A 24,562-nucleotide genomic window follows, 5' to 3' on the forward strand; every position below is an offset into this window, starting at 1 on the left:
GCCATTAGGTTTCTGGCCTTTCAGATGTTTTTACTCAATGCTTTCGGAGTTTGATCTTTTATATCTTTGTTGCAGCTTTATGAAAACATATAGGGGAATTCAAAATTAGGCTTAGGCTATAATACAATAAAAGCAAGCTTTTGAAACTACACAGCTATGAATATTCATTATCGATCCAAAGGTGCTTTTTCAAGAGGCAGCTGGGCTTTCTGGTCCAGTTACCCCTTAAAAAGCACCTTTGGGGCAACAATGACCTGGATGACCAAGAATCTCCATAGGCATTCATTAATGAATTTTGCAGAATTCTGCTTGATATATCATATTAGATTACAGCATATAACTACAGCTGTTCAATTTTTGTGATTATATTTAATCTGATGGGATATAAAAGGATCTATTTTAAAGTTACTATATGATCATCATAGAACAGAATGTTTCAAGGTTATATATACATCTGTCTGTCTGTCTGTCTGTCTGTCTGTCTGTCTGTCTGTCTGTCTATCTATCTATCTATCTATCTATCTATCTATCTATCTATCTATCTATCTATCTATCTATCTATCATCTATCTATCTTATATTTGCAGATTTAGACTTTTTAAATCAGTTTACTAATCTGTGTTCATTTCTAACATTCTGCAACTCTGGTTCATTAATCCCTTGTCTGTTCATCAACAAATTTTTTAATGCACTGTCTGGAAGGGTTACCTTTAGACTTATAAATTAGGAAGTTTAGACAAAGGTGCATTATTTTCTTATGGGAAAGAGGGGTTTAGTGATTTAATCTAACATCTCTTAGAAGATATGATAGTGTACTAAAACTAACATTGAAATATATCTCTAATTTCAGATACCTGTAGAAAATTTGCTGGAAATTCATAAAAACAGTATAAAATTTGCTATCTCAATAATCTTTTAGTAACTGCTTCATTCTGGAAATTAATAATAGCATGTTTGCATTGAAGGGACTTATTAAAGTGAAGTTTGTGTCACTCTGTTACAATTTAAATAGTTGAAATTGCAAAATGTTCTTTACTACTAGTTTTTGGATGCCAGCATATGGAGATTGACTTATTTTATTTTTTTACTCTGCATGGGCTGCATTTTAAAGGACAGGAACTTTTAATGTTGTGTGACCAGTATTTATTTAAGTCTGTTTTAAGGATTGGTTATATAATACTAGGTTCCTACAATGATACGCTTGGGAATATCCCTCCCTATTTCTTCTCTCATTTCTAGAAAATAATCACACACTCCCCATTTTAGCTGAGATTTTAATCCTCATGTTTGTACCAATGCTAAGTATAGTTAAGACTAGAACTTACAAATTATGATGATTTATCATAGTTCAAAGTCAACAAAATAAGGTTACATTCATTCTTAACGATTAATAAATTAACCTCCTCCCCTCTCCAACACACAGAGATTAGTACCAAACCTCTCAGCAATAACCAGGAGGGAAAATGAACAGCCAAGGAACAAGTTTTTCTGACTTTTGATTAGACGAAATAAAATATGTATTTTAAGTAAGTGCACACGAATTTCAATAAATACTCTTGTTTTCAAATGTGAATCTTATACACTGGCAATTGTTACATTTTTGCCTCTTTCTCCTGCCCTTCCAATGAAGTGGGGAGGAACTGTTTTTTTCCAAGGAAACACGGAGGCCTATGCTAGGGCATTGCTTCTGCTGTGGCTGTTAACTTCATTATAAGTTTTATAATGAATTGTAATTGCTATTAGACAGCCCACATCCCGTTGGGTCATTATTTAAGAGATATTTCCTTACCTAAGAACAGAGAAACAGAATGAGCAAGGGTGGGCAAAAAACCTGAGGGAGCTGGAACAACTTCAGATTTCCTGCTAGGTTCCCTTTGAGTTTCTTTGTGAGAAGTTGGCAGGGAGCACCTGAAAATCCTTCCTTTCTTCCTCTCTCCCAAGAATAAGAAGGCAGTGATGGCAGACTTTGGCCGTGCACCAACATCAGCAGAAATACTATATTGTACAAGCCAGGCATTTTGCTTCATTCTCTTTTTATTGAGGTCCTGTTATTGGACCTTCAATACCTACTGAAGGGTATTGGTGCGTTGAGTAACTCTCACAGTAATTAGTGTTTGCCACATATTCTTCATTTGATCTTCCCTTGTCTCCTCATTCTGTACCTTTCTTTGTGATTCTGGAGACATGCAGCCCTTCTGTTTCTTCATTTCTTGACCATGATGTTCCCCATGTCTTTCCACATGGCATAATTATGCTGTAAATAATTTAATTGTTTTAACCAAAATGTTGTATGTTGCCTTTCTGACCTCAGAACAATGTAGAATCCCTGCTGGCTTTTCCACGGAGTTGTAGGAAGTTGTCAGAGACAATTTAAATATAAGATCATGTGATCTCCTAAGGGGTTACAACAGACTGGGACCGGTCTACCTGATTTCCGGTGGCCAGAGGAGGATCTGGTCTACATTCAGTTTCAGAGTAGAAAGCAGCTGAAAAATGAAATGGGGTGCCTAATATATTTGACTGACACCAGAATTTAGTACTATATAAATTATGAGCCACCCAGAGTTGTTTAAGATGGGCAACCATATAAATCTTTTAAACAAACAGATAGACAGACAAACAAACAAACGCGAGAACACATTCCCAAAATCAGCATGGCCAAGTTGTTCAGTTTGTTTAATTGATTACACTTGTGTGAACATAATCTGAGTTTAGTAAGCAGAGGTTATGTGGCTTCCCATTCTAAAGCATGCGTGGCAAGATGCCAGAGTGATGTCTTTGTTGGATTTCGCTTTAAGTGCAATAAAACACAATGTGCAAGGTGTTTTATAATGTTATAATTATAATGTCTTCTCCTTTTATAAGTTATAATATCTTCTTCTCCCTTTCTCCCTCTCCCTCTCTTCTCCTCCTAGGAGGAAAATTTATATCCTAATTAATGTAAGGATATAGCATTGCCTTCCGAACTGGCATATTGGGCGCTCCATTCTTCCCTTACCATGGCATCATATTTTCCTAAAGTCTGCATTCATTATTATTATTGTTGTTGTTGTTGTTGTTGTTATTTCATATATGCTTCTGAAATGCATTGTAGTACAGTTGTGGTTTTGGCCTTAATAATGAAATTAATAACACTTTGCCTTTTATATAATGTCTATGTAATTTTATATAGTCTCTGAAATGCAGTAAGAGATTTAGGATTGTGCTGTGAGCTTTACTGACAATTTTCTGTTTGCGTGTAGCTTTGGAGAAAGCAAAGTCTCTTTGCACTTAGAAAAACGTTCTTCATGTTTGTATGGAGTCAAGTCTTGAAGTATGTCACTGTTTTGTTTAAATTTTTATAAAGGGTTTTCATGATAGATTTTTAGTTAAAATAATATTTGGAGTCAGAAGAAGAAAAGAGAGCTAACAACAGTATTTTCTGTCTAGCTAGCTGTTTAGTTTATAAAATTATAAGGCTGTATTTTTTAAAATACATTTTGGAAGATAGGTTTATTTGATAATTTCTTAAAAAAAATTATGGTTTGAGAATTGTGTCATGACAGAATTTAAACTAAAGACAAAGACAGTTTTTTTTAAAGGAAGCAAAGGGTTAGAGATTATTGTACCTTTTGTTAAGTGGGAGATTTAAATGTATTAAAATACCATCTTCCTTTGCAAGTGTATAATTTGAAGTCAGCATATCTATAATGAATAATAGATTACTAAAACCAGAATTTTTATTTTTATAATGTAAACTTGTTTTTATTTGCAAAAATGTTCAATTTACTTTTTATATTTGGTGACAAAAGTATCTGAGCAGCATAACATACAGTCAACCTTCTGATGAGTTATGCTAATACCGGTAGGATCATATTGACTTCTACCAGATATTGTTGATTATGCTTTGTATGAACTGATGAAACTTTATGGGATACATTTTAAAATGCCCAAGAAGGGTAATCATCTATTAGAATATCAAAGATTCAAATATATCACTGGATTTAACCTCATTAATTTGCAGAACAGTAAAATGCTTCTTTCTGTGTATTCTTGCATATACGAGAGACAAGCTAAATAGTTAATTTTTTTATAATGTTGGAATGTTGACTTATTGAGCTTCTGTTGAACTTTGCTGACAGACATATGCTTAGGAGGAATTTGGTGGCAATTGATATTTTTCCTTTTCCAAATACTGTAGTGTTAACATGTTGGCATGATAGGTGCAAGACCCAAATTCTTATCCACTCGCAGCCATTGAAGTTTATGTGTAGCTAGCGACTCTTTCTCAGACCAAGAGAAAAGGTGACCATTACAGAGAAAAGTGGGTCTTGTACTATTTTAAGGTACCAGTGCATGGCAGATAAAAATTATAGACACTTATTGTTATAGGAATCCTTCTAGAATTGATGGAGAATTTCTTTGCACACTTCATTAATACCAGACTTATACAGTGATGTTCAAGAAATATGTGGCTTCATTTCCAAAGGACTTTCTAATATAATTCCTTTTGTTACTGCTTACTGGATTCTTTCATTTTCCTATACTGTAGGTTAAATCTCTTATTTTCCTTAATATTTACCTTATTTGCTTCAAATGATTTATATATGGGACCTGCTTACATTCTCATCTTTCTTTGCAATCTTATTGCTACACTGAACTCTGATTCTCCTGCTGTAAAGCTCTAAGCCTTTGGTTTACTGCTCTCCAAGGCTACGACTTTTGCATTGTTTACTTATATTAAAAAAAATTACACATCAGTTTTAAGAAATATGTTTAAGAGTTGTGGACATCAGCTGCTATACAAATCCTTCTTGTATTAGGTTTATCAAAGTTGAAATACAAGAACATGAGCTTTTACTTGGATGCAGACATGGCAAAGTAAATTTCCTCAAAACCATACTGGACTTTTTTTCTAAGGACTTCTATCTCAAGGTGTTCAATGCTTCTTATCTATAATTCAAGATTTTCAATTTGGGGATCGGTTGCTTTGGTCCTCATATTACAGCAATCTATTTAAAAACTTGCAATATGTATGTATTCTTAACCATTCAGCTTTTCCTTGAAATGAGCATTCTTGATTTTAGTTAAATATATCTTCCATCTATAATTGCTAATCACTCTTTATCACTCAATAGTAAAAAAAAAAAAATTGTGCTTTTAACTTTATTAGAAATTGATATATATTCTCACGAGATAATATTGCCTGATGGGGCTGTTGGGATTACTTTTACAATCCATGATTTTGCAAGCTTTTATTTGCAACAAGGAATCTTAGAAATTAACTTTAACAAGAAAAAGATGAGACTAATGTAATGTATATAATATAATATAATCTTTTATTATTTTTTATCTACCTACAGTGGGCTGGAAACATATCTTGCAGATTCTAGTTTGGCTTTTTTTCTGGATCCAGAATTTGGAACCAAATTTTCATTATAACTTAATGTGGCACACATAAGCTAAAGATTACTACTGAATATATACTGCAACCTGGGAATTTGCTTTCATTAACAGAACTGAGCTCTTAATAACAAAACAACTCATTCTTAGTTTCCTTTTCCATCCATTTGTCTATTTTCACTGTTAGAAACATTTTAATCATTTGTTGTTTTAAATAATTGGGCATAACACAAGCAAAAGAAAAGTACTCAAGTTGGCCAGAATAAAATAAAAATAAAATTCTTTTTTGGGTCAGTATTTTTTATTAGTCCATCACTAGGGCAACATGGTGAACAAAACAAAGGAAGGTGTGAGGATAAATAGTGGCGTAAATACAAGCTGCATTTTGAGAGAATGTGGGAGTGGCCTTTTAAGTACAATAGCTCCATCAGTTGCTAAGGTTTATGTTATATTCCTAATTTTTCTAAGAGCTGATGGATAAACAAGAAGCAATGTTTAAAAATGTAAAATTTAGTAGTAACCTAAATCTGATCCATTGTTTTCAATTTATTGCAAATCAGCTAGGTATCTAACAGGAAGTAGCTTCCACTGGCCATTCTCATTTCATACTACCATAATACTAAACTATTGTCATGCTAAAAGGATAGAATTATCAATTATACTGGTGATATAAATTAGTATAAAGGAGAAGAAGGGAATGGAAAATAAATTCTACATGTTGTTTTTAGATCTCTTTCATATTCTTTAAGAAAAGTATTTATGATTTCCAGTGTCCAGTACTGAGAATCACTTAAACAGTTCTGCTCACTCAATGGCAATTTTCTGCTTAATTTTTAAAAATAGTTGAACTTTTTATGCTTCCTCCTTTGCCTGCATCAGCAAACCAATTTTGCAATGCTGTACTTTTTTATTTTGTCATATGAGAAAATACTACAATACAGGGTTTTCTGTTTAAAAGTATTTTAAATAAGAAAAGATATTTAAGTGATCCCCCAATACTTTCAGTTACACTTGTTAAAAGTGTTAACTTTTAATTGTCAATAGTACTAAAAATATTAAGATACAGTTTGATCTCTTTTGGGAGATTGGTTATATTACTAAGAAAGAAATATGTACTAAAATGAACTTTCATAACATAACTGGTGGGAGAGAGCTATTAAATTGTGTTAAATTAAAAGTTGGGAGTTTTTTTGGACAAATCAAAAATTACAGTTTAGATTTGTCATTTCTACTGCAATATTTCTATTAGTAATTATAATCTGTTCAACCATGCTTATTGTGGGTTGAGATTCTCTTTAACTTAATGATCAGTTATTAAAAATAATTGTTTTTAGTGCCATGAGTTAATACATTACTAGAGAAAAATATAGAGAAAGAATATAAAGCAGGGGTGAACTGCAGAAGTAACTAGAGCTTTGTTCTCTATTTGTCATAACTATTACCCAGATTAAAAATCAGGCTAATTTTTTATACAGGTAGTCCTTGATGTACTATTGGTACCAGAATTTCTGCTGCTAAGCAAGGTGTTAAGTGAGTCACACCCAATTTCATGATCTTTTTTGCCACGTTGTTAAGCAGATCACTGCAATTAAGTGAATCACGCAGACATTAAGCAAATCCGGCTTCTCCTCTTGGCTTTGGTTGTCAGAAGCTGGCTGGGAAGGTTGCAAATGGTGACCACATGACCTTGGGACATTGCAACCATTGTGAAAACATGCCAGTTGTCAAGTGTCCAAATTCTGATCATGTGACTCTGGGGATGCTGTAATGGTCAATGTGAGGACCAGTTATAAGTAACTTTTTTCCACACTGTTGTCACTTTGGTCATGAAATGAATGGGTTGTAAGCAAGGACTATCTCTACTGAGTAAAATAATTTGACTTCAGCAGAATCAGGCAAAGTTCACTGCCATCTAGTGTATTCATTTCTGGTCTACCCAATCAAATGCAGACCTTAATTTTGAGTTCTTTCCTTTCCCAAACTGAAATTCAGTAGAGAAAATAAAGCCCCTGTCCAGCATTTAATAGGGATAATGAAATATTTCTTATGAAGTCTGAAAACACAATAAATGCAGTACTGAGTTTTAAAGTTTATATTATTTTGAAACTCCCAATAATATTCTTATTGCTTAGAAATATTTTTTCTTTGAGCCTCATAATACTCTGAAACACTCTCTTGAAGCTTAGGTTATTGCTCCAACTTTGAAAAACACTAGTTCAAAGCATTTCTGAATATTCTGATTTTAAACTAAAATAATAACCACAAATAAATAAAATAGAATAAAATAATCAGATGAGCTTTCTAAACAATCTATTACCAGTTGAGCAATCACAACAAAACATAACAAAGTGAAATCACACACACACACATGTATGTATATGTTTATATGTATGTGTGTGTGTGTGTGTGTATGTATGTATACACACACACACACACACACACGTATGTATATATATGTATGTAGGTCTTTGGTTATTCGGGTTTTCTCCCGCGTAAAATTGGAAGTGTCTTGGAAAACAAATACGTATATGTATGTATATATATGTGTGTGTGTGTATATATATGTATATGTATATATATATTACACTCTAAATGCTAGTCATATGTAAACACACTAAACTGATACAATTTCAAGAGAGAGGGAAATACTCTTCAGCTAAGAATAATTTATCCCCGTAGCACTGTAACATACATCTTTAACTTCCAGAGATAGTAATGAAACATTTTCATTAAACCAAGTCATCTTTTAAAATCTTCCGTAAAATGCCTCTTTTTGTCACTACTCTGATTGTTTGCTGTTTTCTTGTCAGTTGCCAACTCTAATTAAAAATCACTCATCTTTAAAGGATTTCATATATACATGTATGTATACATATACACACACATATACAAATGTGTGTATATAACTATATCTTTCTAGCTATACATATAAATATATATGGAACCTACTATTCCTCACTTTCTATGCATCCCCAATATTAATCAGTATGCACCATTTGGCACTGAACATTTTTTCAATATTTTTATTAACTGACATTTTTTAAACCTTTCAAGCGATGTCACCATTAAGGAAGAAGATGAAGATGAAGAAGGAGAAGAGGAGGAGGAGGAGGAAGATGAGGAGGAGGAGGAGGAAGATGACAAAAATGAAGAGGAAGAGTTTGAGTGTTATCCACCAGGCATGAAAGTCCAAGTGCGGTATGGACGAGGGAAAAATCAAAAAATGTATGAAGCTAGTATTAAAGATTCTGATATTGAAGGTGGAGAAGTCCTTTACTTGGTGCACTACTGCGGATGGAATGTGAGGTAATTGAGATTTAGCTAGTGATACTTCCTTTAAAATACTCTAAAATACACTTGTATGTTCTAAAACAAATAGAATATTACTGATCTGTGAAGATCATACTACTTAAAATTATTTTTATTCTAAGAGCAAAATAGCTTAGTAAGTTACCTGTAAATTAAAAAAAATCTCATTGAGTCAATCTCCTGCCTCAGTTTTATCTTAATATTGAGCAGTGAAATAAAATAGCATATACATTTCTTATTCTGCTGTCATGTTATGTTGAACAAAATATAATTAGTTCTTTACATTTTTCAAACCTAAAGTCAAACATTTTAACTTGTGGTAGAAGTGAGATGAAATTTCATTTGGAACATCTGGATTAAATCGAATAACCATTCTCTCTGAGTACCTAGAATCTTGATCTATACTTTCATTTGGTCAAACTTAATTTCTTGTTGCCATATATTTCTTAAGAAGATCCATCTTCACATAATCTTGTATTTCTATGTCTGAGCATCTTCTCTTTATTCTGGCTTATTGCCATAACTTTAGTGCTTTTGGGGAAACAGTAAATTTGATATTTTTGCCAAAACATTCTTGTCATCTTTTATGCCATTAACTAGTATTCCAATCTATGTAGTTCCTGTATTGCTCAATTCTTCATATCTTTCAGACATTTTCTTTATTGAAATATTCTTTGCAAAGACTTTGTAACTGGCCTTTTATTTCTGGATATTACTAAATCATCTTATCATCTTTGCTTACCATCTGCATTACTTTTATCAGTAATTTTGTCTAGGAAGACTTAAGAAAGGCCATGCTAAACTCTTTGGGTGTTGGCCAAACATGAGTCATAACTGAAAAACCTTATCATGCTTACATCTTAATTTTTATAACTGAATTGTGCTCAGTGACATCACCACTAATCAAAAAGCTGATATTGAAGATCCTGAATGTTAGGATTCTTATTTTCTTTTGCTTTCTTAACTTGTGCCTCACTTATGTTCCTTTTTAACTTCATGGGATATGTATTTCAGAAAAGTAAAGGAATGGATTTTATGTCATAGAATATGTACTTTCATGATTCAGGTGTGAATGGAAGCCTTCACACTTGAGTATATATTTTCAGAATGATTTTAATTTTAACGGATGTTGTTTAGATACTAATGTTTACAAGGGCTCTTATTCTAGCTTCTCTTGAGTATGATGCTGAGATGTTGTATACAGTAGGAGATGTATACTTTAAAGGCAAAGCAATGTGTTTGTAGCAGGATCCAATCTGATTTGTTCATAGGGACCAGAGATTTAGTCTTCCAAGCTTTCGGACTACTGCTGGAGCATTTGGTTGTAATTCAGATTTCCTATTGAGGTTGTGTTTCTACCCAGAAAGACTTCTATTTGTACCACAAACCTTAGACATATACCCTGGACTTCTTACCTTAGATTACAAGGATAGAATAGTGCTTTATTTTGACATAAATCATATAGTAAGCGTGTGTGTTTGTATGTGTGTTTACATGAATGAGATTGCTTTGGTGATTGTATTTCTAACTGCTTGGATATTACCTTTATGTTCTTCCTTTGTGTTAAAAATATGCTACTGTAATTCACTGTATTCTGCGTTCTACCAGAATATTTTAAGATCGCTATATAGATAGCTCACATGACTGCATGTGCCAGATGACTTAGATAGAATAGTATGAATTATTCTGATTAAAAAGATTACTTAGCAGTAATATAACATTCTTACTTCATTAGTCTTTTTTAGTCTGGGAGAATGGGGGAGGGTAGCTAAGAGAATATGTTAATTCTTATTATATCAATGCTTATTTGGATTGTGTAATTTGAACTAAATTCTAAATATATGTTGTTGATGGGAGAAAGAATCTAGTGACAATTTCCTTAATTTCTACATCAGAACTATTATAAGTCTTAATAGGAATATGGAAGCACAACAATTTTTTTGATAATCAAAATAATAGCTAGAGTTCATATTCTGGAACAGATATTGTAGATAGATTGGATTTTGCCTTTGTCTTGCATTCCTCAGTGTTTTCTCTCCAAGTCTGCTCTAGAATGCTGGTTGACTGGAATCTGTAAAGCAGATTTCAGATAATGGGTTGAGAAAGGGAACTTCCTTTTGCCTGGTCAAATGTTTGCTAATTTGACATTGGATTTAGTTGTACAATTTTAATACTGCTAATGCTAATAACATGCTTCATGTCTCTGCTTAATAATAAGTCATCCTGAAATATGTCCAGAATAATAATTATTGTTGTTATATAATGAACATGAAAATATATCAAGTTGTTAGAGAAGATATGATTTTATAAAATGTATATTTTATAAAATGTTTTTCTGTAGCTTATATTTTATTATCTCCAAAATGTAAGTGCATGTATTTCAATTCTTTCTAGGTATGATGAATGGATAAAAGCGGACAAGATAGTGAGACCAGCAGACAAAAATGTACCCAAAATAAAGCATCGAAAGAAAATAAAGGTAGATTATTTTAGACTGCTGATGCTGACTATTACATTGAAATAGAAAGACTGTCATAACGATTCACTATTGATAGCAGCTGTTCTAGCTGGAGGAAAAAGTTACACAGGGACTTCATTTTCATATTTGCTTGCCATTATGCCACTCATTAAGAAGTAACATATTAGTGTCTTCTGCTGATTTGTCGATAAAGCTGATAATTAACAAATCTGATTATTGTATTTCAAATTATGTTACCATGTTTATTCAGAAACAAGAAGTACTACATTGATAATCATTTGATGAACTACATTATTTGTCTTAATAAGCAAACTTTGTAGTTTGCTTATTCCATACATAGCAGAAGTCAGTGATGCAAAACAAGGCAGTTAAATAACCATACAAAGAGCTAGAACTTATTTAAGACCACATGGTGATCATAATCTATCATAGCTACAGAAATAAACATTATGAATAGACTTGAATCAATTTTTAAAAACCCTTCAATTTGTTCCTCAAAATGAAGAAATTTAAAAATCCTACCTGCCTATTTGCATAATTGTTTTGCCACTGAAAACTTGAATTCTTCCCAACCTCTAAATAATTGCCCTCGAGCTGTTCAAATCTTTTCAGTACTTTCCAAGTCATTGAATAGAACTCACCTGTGAATAATAATAATGTCTTAATTACCAGTTTGAAAAATGGATACTTAAAATTCTATAAGATGTAGATATATATCAGATAAGAAGTGAAATGGTTCTGCACTATATTAAGATCTATACAAGATTTACAAGTATATATTTTAGATACGTTTCTTCTAAACACATGTTTAGCATCTCAATTAAATTTACTTTATATGAAGTCTTGCCATTTGATTTTGTTTTATTCTCAACATTCTGTTAACTCTGATATAAGATAAATTATATGGGTATATTAATAGAATATTTCTTTCTTTTAAACTAGAATAAAGCTGATAAAGATGAGAAATATTCCCCAAAAGCATTTAAATTACGTCGTTCATCAAAACCACCATTTCATGTTGGTATATCACCTGAGATGGCATCCAAACCAGACAGCGCTGAAGCCAAAACTTCTGAACTAATTCCAAATAAATCTTTAGAGATTATTTCTATCCTTAATGGACTGCAAGGTAATGAGCACAAAAATGTATTTCTTTCTGAGAGGAACAATTCCAAGTCCTTGATCTTCATGACAATCCAAAGGCAGACCCATTTGTGGTTTTTAAGCTGCTCCTATGAGCAGCCATAATTTGAGCAGGATGCATCATCCCATAGCTTGTGGTTTGGCATACCCAAATTCCAGTATATTTGGCTTCCCATGACATGGGAACATTCTGAGCTACTTACTCAGGCCTTTTTTGTTTTTTTTAAATTAGATTGAAGGTTTCTATCATGTTGATAGAGTTTGGTTAGGGGTTTTTATCTCCTTGTTTAAGAATAAATGTATAGTGTTCTATGCCAGTGTATTGTTGTTATCCCCTTTTTATTTTTATTTCGTTAGCTTCCTACCATTCTGGATTCATTTGTTCTATAATTAAAATTATAATTCCAATTTTAATTTATTTAACCCAATTTTTTTTGTTTAATTTTGTATCCTTTTAGTGTTCACCTCTTTCCAATTTTTAATCAGAACTTTAGATGAGGTCAGGGGTTTGTGTTTGTCTGTCAGACTTTTGGCTGATTGAAGTGATCTCCATGAAATCCATTTCAGTTGAAAAATTATTTGAAGCAGCAGGTTGCTGAGTAAGATGATAAGTCATTGTTGGACATATATAATTTTACTTAATTCTTTGTAAGGCTACACAACCTTTTTTTTTTTTGGCCTGGATGGTACATCTTGTCTTTATGCCTTCTCTGAGGGATGCAGAAAATGTGGCTAATAAATGAGCATGCCCTAAATTATTAATTGGTTTTTGAAGTTGGGGGAATGGCTAGAAGGTATAGTGGATGCCTTAAGCCTTGTAGAATTTTCGAATGCTGAAAAAACAGAGATAAAACTACTGGAGTCAAGAATGCTTTCTTTTGGTGGGGAAGGGGGCTCTTTCTCCTTTTCTCATTCATTGTTTCTTTCTGTATGCAGCATATATCTGCCTTTATATTTCAAAGCATAAAGTGATTTCAGAATAATTCTCATTTCTATTGCCTGATTGTCATTTCAACAGCACGTTTCATCATTTGACTTTGTTTGTTTAATGAAAGTATGTTTCTTCCTGCCATATTTGTAATTGCTTTATTATTTGTATTCACATATCCAATTAATAAGGGATGTGGTGGCTCAGTGGCTAAGACACTGAACTTGTCGATCAAAAGGTCAGCAGTTCAGCAGTTTGAATCTCTAGTGCCGTGCTAATGGGCTGAGCTCCAGTTACTTGTCCCAGCTACTGCCAACCTAGCAGTTCGAAAGCACGTAAAAAATGCAAGTAGAAATATAGCAACCACCTTTGGTGGGAAGGTTACAGCATTCCATGCAGCTTCGGCGTTTAGTCATGCCGGCCACATGACCACGGAGATGTTATCAAATAGCGCTGGCTCTTCAGCTTTGAACCGGAGATGTGCACCAGCCCCTAGAGTCGGGAACGACTAGCACATATGTGCAAGGGGAACCTTTACCTTTATCTTATCCAATTAATATTGAATATAACAAATATTGTTTAGGATACCAAAAGTTGGGGAGGGATGACATTTTGTTATTGATTCCAAGAAATGATGCCAAAAAGTGGGCTCATTTGAAAGATGTACATGTCTTCTGATTATTACAGAAAACTTTGTCCTTAAGTGCTAGTTTGTTTATGGAATAGAAACTTTGGATTCAATCTATTGTCATACTTTCAAGTAGATTTAAATATATATGTATATTTCTTAAAAAATAAATCCAAATAGGGATACTACTCACAGGGAAGTTAAAGGCTAATTCAGATTTGTGTGAACTATATCTAGATATAGAATTTGGATGCTAGAGGAGTTGATTTTCTTACCTTTTTTCCCTCCCATAGCATCTGAAAGCTCAGACGATAGTGAACAAGATGATGACCAAAGTGCTCCAAATGTCTATAGCAATGGGAAGGAGGATCCTCAAGATGAAGCTTTGACCCAAGACAATAATGAAGTTTGTCTGAAAGAGCAAATCAGCTTATCCATGCCAGAAGAGGCTGTAACCCTTGGAGATGCTACAGCATCCAAGCCAGTATCAAAATCCCCAGAAAGACCCCAGAAAGAATTGACAGAATTATCTGATGATACTGACTATGATGGTGACCATGCAAGTGCCAAGAAAAGGAAAGAGATAAAAAAGGAGGCAACAGATAAAATAAAACGCGGTAAACGAAGGTACTGTGTACCTGAAGAATGTTTAAAAACTGGGTCACCTAATAGTAAAGATGAAAAATCAAATGGAAAAGATATACTTAGCTTGGAAAACAGCAGTAATAGTTCTTCAGATGAAGATGAAGTAAAAAATAAGTTAAAATTAACACCTAATAAGAAGTATAATGGATTAGATGATAAAAGAAAATCTTTACGGACAAATGCTTTTTATCCTGGGTTCTCTGAAGTGTCAGAGAAGAGAATAAAGCTTCTAAGTAACTCTGATGAAAGGCTTCAGAATACCAGAGCAAAAGACCGGAAAGATGTGTGGTCAAGTATTCAGGGACAATGGCCTAAAAAGACTCTCAAAGAACTTTTTTCAGATTCTGACACAGAAGCAGCAGCTTCTCCACCCCACACTTCTCCTGAGCAGGCACCACCAGAGGAGCATCTGCAAACACTTGAGGAAGAGGATACCTCTTTGCCTGATTCTAAAGTTGAAAGATCTTTGCCACTAAGCACAGATGCAAAACCTGTTGAAGAAAAGCCAGCTGAAACGAACGACAAGAAAGTTGAGTTCCCAAGTAGTGGCAGTAATTCAGTTCTAAACACCCCACCCACCACACCTGAGTCACCCCCATCTGTAACAGTAGCAGATTCCAGCAGGCATCAGTCAGGCATATCTGTTTCTGAAACCCTGGCACCGAGTCAAGAAGAAGTACGAAGCATCAAGAGTGAAACAGATAGCACAATTGAGGTGGACAGTATTGTAGGAGAACTGCAGGACCTTCAGTCTGAAGGAAATGTATCTCCTACAGGCTTTGATGCCAGTGTCAGCTCCAGCAGCAGTAATCAACCAGAACACACTGAGAAAGGTATAATAAATGCAGTTCCATTTAGTATATGTCTGGCTGGCTGGGGATTATGGAAATTATAGTCCAATACATTCAGACAGTGCTGAGTTCAGAAAGGTTAATCTGCTTCATTATAGCCAACCATGGAATTGAGTAAGATAGTTTCAGATTTCAGAGTGGCATTATTTATAGTATTTGCCCGGATGGAGGTGGTTGGGTGGAGAGTTTGCTAAACGATGATGCAGCTGGTTGCGAAGGTAATTTTAATCATACAGTATCTATTTGCCATTGCTAACAAACTCTGGTAGATCCTGTATTATTATTTTTTTTCCCTTTCAGGTTTGCTCTTTTGAGTTTTTTTATATTACCACCTATTCAAGATAGGTTTTTTTATATCCTAGTTGAAAATGAGATGCTTAGAAGCTAGGGTAATATGGTCTCAGTATTAGGTCAGTAATCTTTTTAAAAAATTGAGTACTCTGAAGTTGGTAATAAAATATTTTTATTCCTAGCAATACTCTTTAATAAACTACTGTTTTGAAATTTTAATTTTATTTATTTTGCTAGTTAAACCACATCAATAGAACCAAAATATTTTTCTAGGGTTTTTTTTTTGTTTGTTTTCTTTTTCTTTTTAATCTGCACATTCTTGCATTCTAGTCTCACCTCAAAAAACTAAAATATAGGTAATCCTCAATTTATGACCACAGTTAGGACCAGACTTTCCATTGCTAAGCAAGGCAGTTGTTAAAAGTGAGCCACACCCAGTTTTCAGCCTTTTTGGCCAGCGTAGTTAAGTGAATCATTGCAATTCTTAAGTGAATCCTATTGTTGTTAAGGGAATCCATCTTCCCTCATTGATTTTGCTTGTCAGAATCTGGTGAGGAAAGTCACAAATGATGATCACATGGTTTGAGGACATTGCAGCTGTTGTTGATCACATGCCCATGGGAATGCTATGATGGTCGTAAGTTCAAGGACAGTCGTTAGTCACCTTTTTCAGTGCTGTGGGAACTTTGAATGGCTGTGAGTCAAGGATTACCTGCGCTGCAAATGCCCATTGACAATCAGTGATAAATCTTTGCTTTAGTAAAACTAATTCTCCCCCAAATAGCTTAGTTCATTTCAAGCATCTTCAGATCAAGCTTTACGGTTTTGACTGCATTTATTGACCTGAGGATAATTCTGTCTGAAGGTCTTATTGACATATTTAAAATTTTTGACTTGTTTGATGATGTGTTCTCCTGTTTGCCAATTGTGTAACTCGGATGCTCAACTCTTAGACTTAGAATAGTTTATAGCACATCAACTTACAAGTCTTAACAGAAGTCAAAGGCAAAACTACAACATAGTCAGCATATAAAAGTGAGTTGACATATTATTGGGCCATCTTAGAATAAAAAACCTGGTTGCTTAAAATGTTTTAAGTAGTGGGAGGTAACAAAGCAGCCCTACCTTCTCTGTTTCTTTCACTGCTATTACTTTGGTTAGATGTCCTTGTGCATTACATCTGACTGTTACTTATATTCTAAAATGTTTTAAATATTTATAGGAATAGATACTTATCAATTAGGGAATCATTAAATTTGCATCACAGTTTGCTCCTGAATATTGAATTGAATACAAGTTTAAGTCACTTAAAGCCACAAATAGGGATGAACCACATTTCAAAAAATACTTTACCCCCCAGATGCTTAGCACTATAGCATAAACTAATGTAAATCTGCCTGCCCTGAATCTTTGCCTGTTTGTCTTACATGATCAATTCATATCCAATCTATCTTGGAATTTAATTTGCAGGTGCTTAGTTTGCATTTTACTGATTTGGCAGCCGTTAAGCAAATACCATGGTCGTCAATGCTAATCCATACTTCCGAAAAGGCAGTTTTTGCTGGCAAAAAATGTCACAAATCATAATCATGTGATGGTGGGATGCTGCAACTAGTTGTAAAGGCAAGCAGGTTGCCAAGCGCTCAAAATGCGATCATCTGCCCGGGGGATATTTTACAATGCCAGGAAGCGCTTTATGGGTCATCATAATTTTAAATGGTTGTTATGTGACTGGTAGTAAGTCAAGGACTATATCAGTCTTACCATCAGTCTAAGAAGACTTATCTAAAACACCTGGGCAAGCTTTGTTACAAAAATAGCAGGATGGTAAAAGAATTCTATCAAATGTTATTAAATATATTTGGACAATGATCAAATTGGTTGGCAACTGTAAACTTAAATGAGTAGCGTTCAACAACACTACTTTATTACCAACCAAAGATGGGTTACTACCAGTCTAGTAATATATTTGCCAATATCACTGGTAATAGATCTGTTTAATACTGCCAGATTCAGTTTAAAAAGCACTTTTATATAAAGTAAATTTTATAAAGCAGAACCCTCTAAAATTTTCAATCTTATTATTGATTGTTGCAATAAGAGTGGCAATATTATTATCTGATCTGGGGATTGACTATGCAATTTGATCACAAACTCTTCATCAATCCCAGTTTTTGCACTGAAGTTTCTAGCCGGTATAAAATACATTGATGGAAACCTACTTAATAAACCTAATTTTATTTTTCTTCCCACAGTTTTGATTTGAACTCAAATAAGTAAGGGAGGAATGAATATATTAACAATAAATGACTCCTGAAGAATTTAAAATTACAGGGCATTTCAGTTTTTCATATTGCTATGACACATTGTAGGGATTGCAAACTAGTGATTTGGACCTGTAAAGAAGTAGAAACTAACAAACAAGACAAATGTAAAGCTCCCCATCCACCTCCACCACCTCCAAACTCTGCTTCCACAACAGTACTTCTATTCCTCCAAGCACAATGCTCCCACATGCCTTGTTTCTTGTGACAAAACTACATCATAATTGGAGATACAACCTAGGATATTTTCTTCTGACTTTCCAGCCTATAATGTTCTAGGTTATTTATCTAGCGTGAGCTAGATAAATATTGTTCAGCTTGCCTGGAGGGAGGTGATTTCAGAGATGTGTCTGGGGGAATCTTAAAATCTAGTGAAAGCCCCTATCCTAACAAGGTCTGATATTCTCAGACGTTCCACAGCAGTTCATAGAGTACCCTTTGGTGAAGGTGAGATAATGGAAAAGATAGAAGTAGAAATGAGAGTGAGCTAGAAAGTGAAACGGAGAACTCTTCTACTGCTTCTGTAATTTGCATCCGTTGTCCAGAATTATCTTCCTAAAATACAGTCATGGCCAAAATTGTTGGCACCCCAGAAATTTTTCCAGAAAATCAAGTATTTCTCACAGAAAAGTATTGCAGTAACACATGTTTTGCTATACACATGTTTATTCCCTTTGTGTGTATTGGAACAAAACAAAAAAAGGCAGGAAAAAAAGCAAATTTGACATAATGTCACACAAAACTCCAAAAATGGGCTGGACAAAATTATTGGCACCCTTAATATTTGGTTGCACACCCTGTGGAAAAAATAACTGAAATCAGTCACTTCCTATAACCATCAATAAGCTTCTTACACCTCTCACCCAGAATTTTGGACCACTCTTCCTTTGCAAACTGCTCCAGGTCTCTCTTATTGGAAAGGCGCCTTTTCCCAACAGCAATTTTAAGATCTCTCCACAGGTGTTCAATGGGATTTAGATCTGGACTCATTGCTGGCCACTTCAGAACTCTCCAGCGCTTTGTTGCCATCCATTTCTGGGTGCTTTTTGACATATGTTTGGGATCATTGTCCTGCTGGAAGACCCAAGATCTCGGACGCAAACCCAGCTTTCTGACACTAGGCTGTACAATGCGACCCAAAATTATTTATTTATTTATTTTATTTGATTTTTATACCGCCCTTCTCCCGAAGGACTCAGGGCGGTGTACAGGCATAATAAAACCGACAATACAATATACAAGTTTAAAATACGATTTAAAAAACTTATTTAAATTAGCCCAGTGATTAAAATTTACCATACTAAAAAACCCCGTTTAAAATTAATAAATTTAACATTAAAATCCCAATTTAAGCCAGCCCCGCGCGGATAAAAAGATGAGTCTTGAGTTCGTGACGAAATGTCCGAAGGTCAGGTATTTGGCGTAAACCCGGGGGAAGCTCGTTCCAGAGTGTGGGAGCCCCCACAGAGAAGGCCCTTTCCCTGGGGGCCGCCAGCCGACATTGTTTGGCGGACGGCACCCTGAGAAGTCCCTCTCTATGGGAGCGTACGGGTCGTTAAAATCCTTTGGTAATCCTGAGATTTCATGATGCCTTGCACACAGTCAAGACACCCAGTGCCAGAGGCAGCAAAACAACCCCAAAACATCATTGAACCTCCACCATATTTCACTGTAGGTACTGTGTTCTTTTCTTTGTAGTCCTCATTCCGTTTTTGGTAAACAGTAGAATGATGTGCTTTACCAAAAAGCTCTATCTTGGTCTCATCTGTCCACAAGATGTTTTCCCAGAAGGATTTTGGCTTCTCCTGCCATAGCGTTTGATTTCATTTACATGTCGACAGATAGTTTGTGCTGACATTGATGTTCCCTAAGCCTGCAGGACAGCTTGAATTTCTTTGGAACTTGTTTGGGGCTGCTTAACCACCATCTGGACTATCCTGCGTTGCAACCTTTCATCAATTTTTCTCTTCCGTCCACTCCCAGGGAGATTAGCTACAGTGCCATGGGTTGCAAACTTTTTGATAATGTTGCGCACTGTGGACAAAGGCAAATCTAGATCTCTGGAGATGGACTTGTAACCTTGAGATTGTTGATATTTTCCCACAATTTTGGTTCTTAAGTCCTCAGACAGTTCTCTTCTCCTCTTTCTGTTGTCCATGCTTAGTGTGGCACACAATGCAAAGACTAAGTGAACTTCTCTCCTTTTTATCTGTTTTCAGGTGTGATTTTTATATTGCCCACACCTGTTACTTGCCCCAGGTGAGTTTAAAGGCGCATCACATGCTTGAAACAATCTTATTTATCCACAATTTTGAAAGGGTGCCAATAATTTTGTCCAGCCCATTTTTGGAGTTTTGTGTGACATTATGTCCAATTTGCTTTTTTTCCTGCCTTTTTTTGTTTTACACACAAAACACACACAATACACACAAAGGGAATAAACATGTGTATAGCAAAACGTATTACTGCAATACTTTTCTGTGAGAAATACTTGTTTTTCTAGAAAAATTTCTGGGGTGCCAACAATTTCGGCCATGACTGTATGAAGAATTGCTTTGAAGTGGCTCTGTTCCTCTCTCTTAAGACAGCTTTCAAATTATGTAATTTGGGGATAGTTGCTGTTTGAAAGGGGAAATATAAGGAGCTCCTTATAGCTCTCTCCTGTAAAATATGGAGCTGGGTACTGTTAATATACTAATAATCCCCAAATGATCCCTGTAACATTATCAAATAATGGTTTGGTTCTCCTGAAAGTCTACTGCAGTCAATAGTAGATTCAGTGAAGGATAATAAATTGAAATTGAATCCAGGCAAGGTGGAGGTGCTCATTGAGGGAGGGGAGGAGGATATCACAGTTCCAAAAAGTTGGTAGATCTTCCTGTACTGTATGAAGTCATATTGTCCCAGATAGAGAAAATAAAGAGTTTCTGTGTGTGTGTGTGTGTGTGTGTGTGTGTGTGTGTGTGTGTGTGTGTCCCAATCGTTCTCTGGAGGAGGCAATGGCCAGGAGTGCCTTAATTCACTTCAGCTGACATGTCAGTTACATATCTTCCCAGAATAAAATGACCATGTAATTAGTTCATATGCTGTTTACATTCAAGTCTGATTAGTGTATTGGTTTCTACACGAGACTGCCTTTATGTCTAGTCCAGAATCTTCAGTTGAGAGAAGTTATGTCAGGTTCATAATCCTTTCCTATTTAGTATGAATAAGATTTTAACCAGTAAGGGTTCCACTTACCTTCGCTACCGGTTCGGAACTGGGACCGCGTGGGGGCACTTCTGCACGTGCGCAGAACCTTCTGCACATGCACAGAGCGTCCGTGGTGGTGTCCTGGCACGTGGGTGGAGCCTTCCGCCGCTGCCACTACCGGTTCACCCCAGACCAGGGCAAACTGGTAGAAACCAATTACTGATTACTGAATTTTTGAAAATTCTGTTCTCTCTTTTCTTTTTAAAATGTTACTACATTGTTTCCTGATAGCTTAATGAAGCTGTCTGATTATTATTTTAAAAAATTAAATTAATGCATTTTAAAATGTTTTTATGTTAAGCTACAGCCATTTTGAAGCCAGTTGCACTGTTTTCAACTAGGTTGTAAGAAGGTTATCACTGTAAAATAGTAGATTATGGTAAAATGATATAATGATAAAAATTGAAATGTGTTTCTGATATATTCATGTAAAAATATCTTGTTTTTATGTTAATAAAGCTTGTACAGGCCAGAAAAGACATAAAGATAACCAGGGTGGTGGTCCTTCGAAAAAGCAGAAAAGAAGTCATAAAACATCTGTGGTGAACAACAAAAAGAAGAACAAAAGTAGTAAGTATGGCAAATTGATGGAGTGTAAAACTTCGTCTTAAAACATGAATAGATCATGAGCTGAATCCAAAAGTATCCTTCTGAAATCAGGAAGAAAGAAAAGTTTCATACCGTATACTTATATTGACAGACTAGAGAGGAAGCAATTTTTGGTGGTTCCTTCTCTCTGCAGCCCTCTCTGATCTCCCCCAAAGATCCTTTAAAAGTACTTCCCCTTCCTCTTTCAGCCTGCCAAAACATTCTAAATTGAACCCCGCTTAAAGATTGCTTCCACCCTTAGGAAACTGTGCAGTGCCCCCCAAGTGAGTCATATTCTTAATTATCTCTAAAAACAATGCAAGTTTTTAATTTGTCTATGAAAATATTCCATTATATATTTTATTGGAGGACAAGAAGATAATGCTTTTTGTGACTGTATATAAGTATTTGAAGTGCTGGAATGTTTATCAATCTAAGCCTATAAAGTTCATTTGTTGTCTCGTCTTTCAGCGAACAGTAGTGATAGTGAAGAACTTTCCGCTGGAGAAAGTATTACCAAATCCCAGCCAGCAAAATCGGTTTCTACAGGGGTGAAATCTCAGCATACAAAAGCTCCAGCTAGAATACAGTCTCCTGGGAAATGTGGGAAAAATGGAGAAAAAGATTCCGATCTCAAAGAACAGAACAGTCGTTTGCCAAAACTTTACAAATGGAGTTTTCAATTATGTAAGTAAAGATTTCCTATGGCTGAGTTTGCCTCTCATGAATTCTGGAAGTGTATACCAAGTGTTTTGAATTCAAATCTGCTGAATTCTCAAGAATGAACATAACCTTTCATTTCCATATGATGCAATAAAATACAATCAGTAGACTATATGAAAAAGCATAACTATGCAAGGCTCTAAAAAGTATAAGTAGTAGTAAAAATCAATTAAAAGGGGGAGGAGATTAAAAGAAATCTAATTACACCTAATTTATATCTACACTGTTCACTATACCTCTCCATCAGTTTGTATTACTGAAAACCATTATTATTTCTATCATATCCATACATGGCTTCCTATGTTACTTTTCACTTCACTTTTCACTTCAATGGAGCTGTAGAAGTTTGGTTGCTCCAGTTAACCTGTTTGTAACCAACACTCCCTTCCTCTAATGACAAGTTGAAATGACAAGGCACGTAGCTCCCAAAGTTTCACTCTTGACAGGTTAAGGAAAAAGTACCTGTACATTGCATTATACACTCTTCATTACATCATTATAGCCTTCTTAAGTTTCATACAAACAACAGAATTCTCACATAACATTCCTAGTCCCAAACCTAATCCTAACACCAAGGATTCATTAAACCTTTATCCATAAGTAATTAAACAACCAAAAGGATTTTTAATATTCTTATCTTATTCTCCGGTCCATATTGAATCTTTTACTAAATATTCCATTATTACACTGGCTTTATTTCCATCATGTTTACCTACTACATATTTATGGGAAAAAGTTTTAACTTTATCACATAGCCTTTCCTACTGTTTTTTTCCAATTTTGGCTCACAGAAACAAAATGTGTAATTGTTAATTAACTGACATACTGGTATAAATATCATAATTACTCTAATGCATAAGTAACTAGCTCTGAGGGATTGAACAAATGTAATTTATGAAAATTGGTCTCCACTGACTAATAAGAATAATATTATAAGCCTGAGCAACAGTTATCTATTCATTTTGTCAAGAATTGCTTTTTCCATTGGATTGGATTCCATTGTTGAGAGATGGTGAATGAAATGCTTTATATGCATTGCTCTCACTAAATAAAAATGAACTGGGATTTTGATTTGGGCTAATAAAAGTTGCTTTATTTTCCAGCTGACTTAGAAAATATGACCAGTGCAGAACGCATTTCAATCCTTCAAGAAAAACTTCAGGAAATCAGGAAACACTACATGTCTTTAAAATCTGAAGTGGCTTCCATTGATAGAAGAAGAAAGCGTTTGAAGAAAAAAGAGCGGGAAAGTAAGTGATTAGTGCCCCCCCTTTTTTTTTCTGGGACTAAATAGAGTTCCTAAACTTAGAATTTCACCCTTAATTGTCTTAAAATATTAGGGTCTTACTCTGCAACTGTTAGGGTTATATTTAATGAGTTTGAACTGAAATTTCTTGCTTGAAAAAAGAAAATGTTTTTGTAAGAAAAGTATTCATAACAGGCTTGGTTGTTCCATATGGGTTTTTAGATCTATAGAATCTATAGAATTTTAGCGTTTTCTAGAGTCTAGAATAAGGATCAACCCCTCTGTTTTATCTCACCTATTATTTTCAAGCTTAAAATCTGCAAATACAAATGGATTTTTAAAAATTCTTAACCTTGTTAGTATTGGTGGGCAGGGGGGATGCAAGCAACTTTGGAAGAACGAGAGAGTTATTTCATTACAATTATTTAGTCAACAACATCCATTTCTGGAGGGGTGAGTGGGAAAAACTAGCCAACTTTTTGCCTCATGCATAGATTTTTTAAAAATAGAGCTACTACAGGCAGAGTTCAGACTAATATTTTAACTATTTAAATGCCAGCAACTAATTTTCATACTATCCACAAACTGTCACTTCTAGTATTTATCCTTATATTTCTGATAATTACTTTTGGCATGTGTAAGAAAAAGTTACACTTTCCATTGTAATAACACAGACCACCTTAAGTGCCATTTGTTTAGAACGGTGCCAATTTCTTTTTGTGTATCCCAACTCTGTATTCAATATGGCAGGGCCTTAACATTATTTTACATATT

At 34.7% G+C, this 24,562-nt stretch overlaps 1 protein-coding gene across 4 annotated transcripts in view; it reads left to right on the forward strand.

Moving 5' to 3' along the window:
* The window catches only part of ARID4B (AT-rich interaction domain 4B), an 85,003-nt gene that overhangs the window by 57,525 nt on the left and 2,916 nt on the right, over nt 1-24,562 (forward strand). For 3 of the 4 annotated variants that reach the window (XM_058166185.1, XM_058166174.1, XM_058166193.1), the window contains exons 17-23: nt 8,436-8,687; nt 11,085-11,169; nt 12,112-12,298; nt 14,162-15,346; nt 21,691-21,801; nt 22,291-22,506; nt 23,646-23,792. In XM_058166185.1, coding sequence (XP_058022168.1) covers nt 8,436-8,687; nt 11,085-11,169; nt 12,112-12,298; nt 14,162-15,346; nt 21,691-21,801; nt 22,291-22,506; nt 23,646-23,792 — 2,183 coding nt within the window. The remainder of the gene's footprint in view (nt 1-8,435; nt 8,688-11,084; nt 11,170-12,111; nt 12,299-14,161; nt 15,347-21,690; nt 21,802-22,290; nt 22,507-23,645; nt 23,793-24,562) is intronic. The other variant, XM_058166201.1, reaches the window with a different exon arrangement.

This window comes from Ahaetulla prasina, chromosome 1 (assembly GCF_028640845.1).
Source record: "Ahaetulla prasina isolate Xishuangbanna chromosome 1, ASM2864084v1, whole genome shotgun sequence".
Lineage (NCBI taxonomy): Eukaryota > Metazoa > Chordata > Lepidosauria > Squamata > Colubridae > Ahaetulla > Ahaetulla prasina.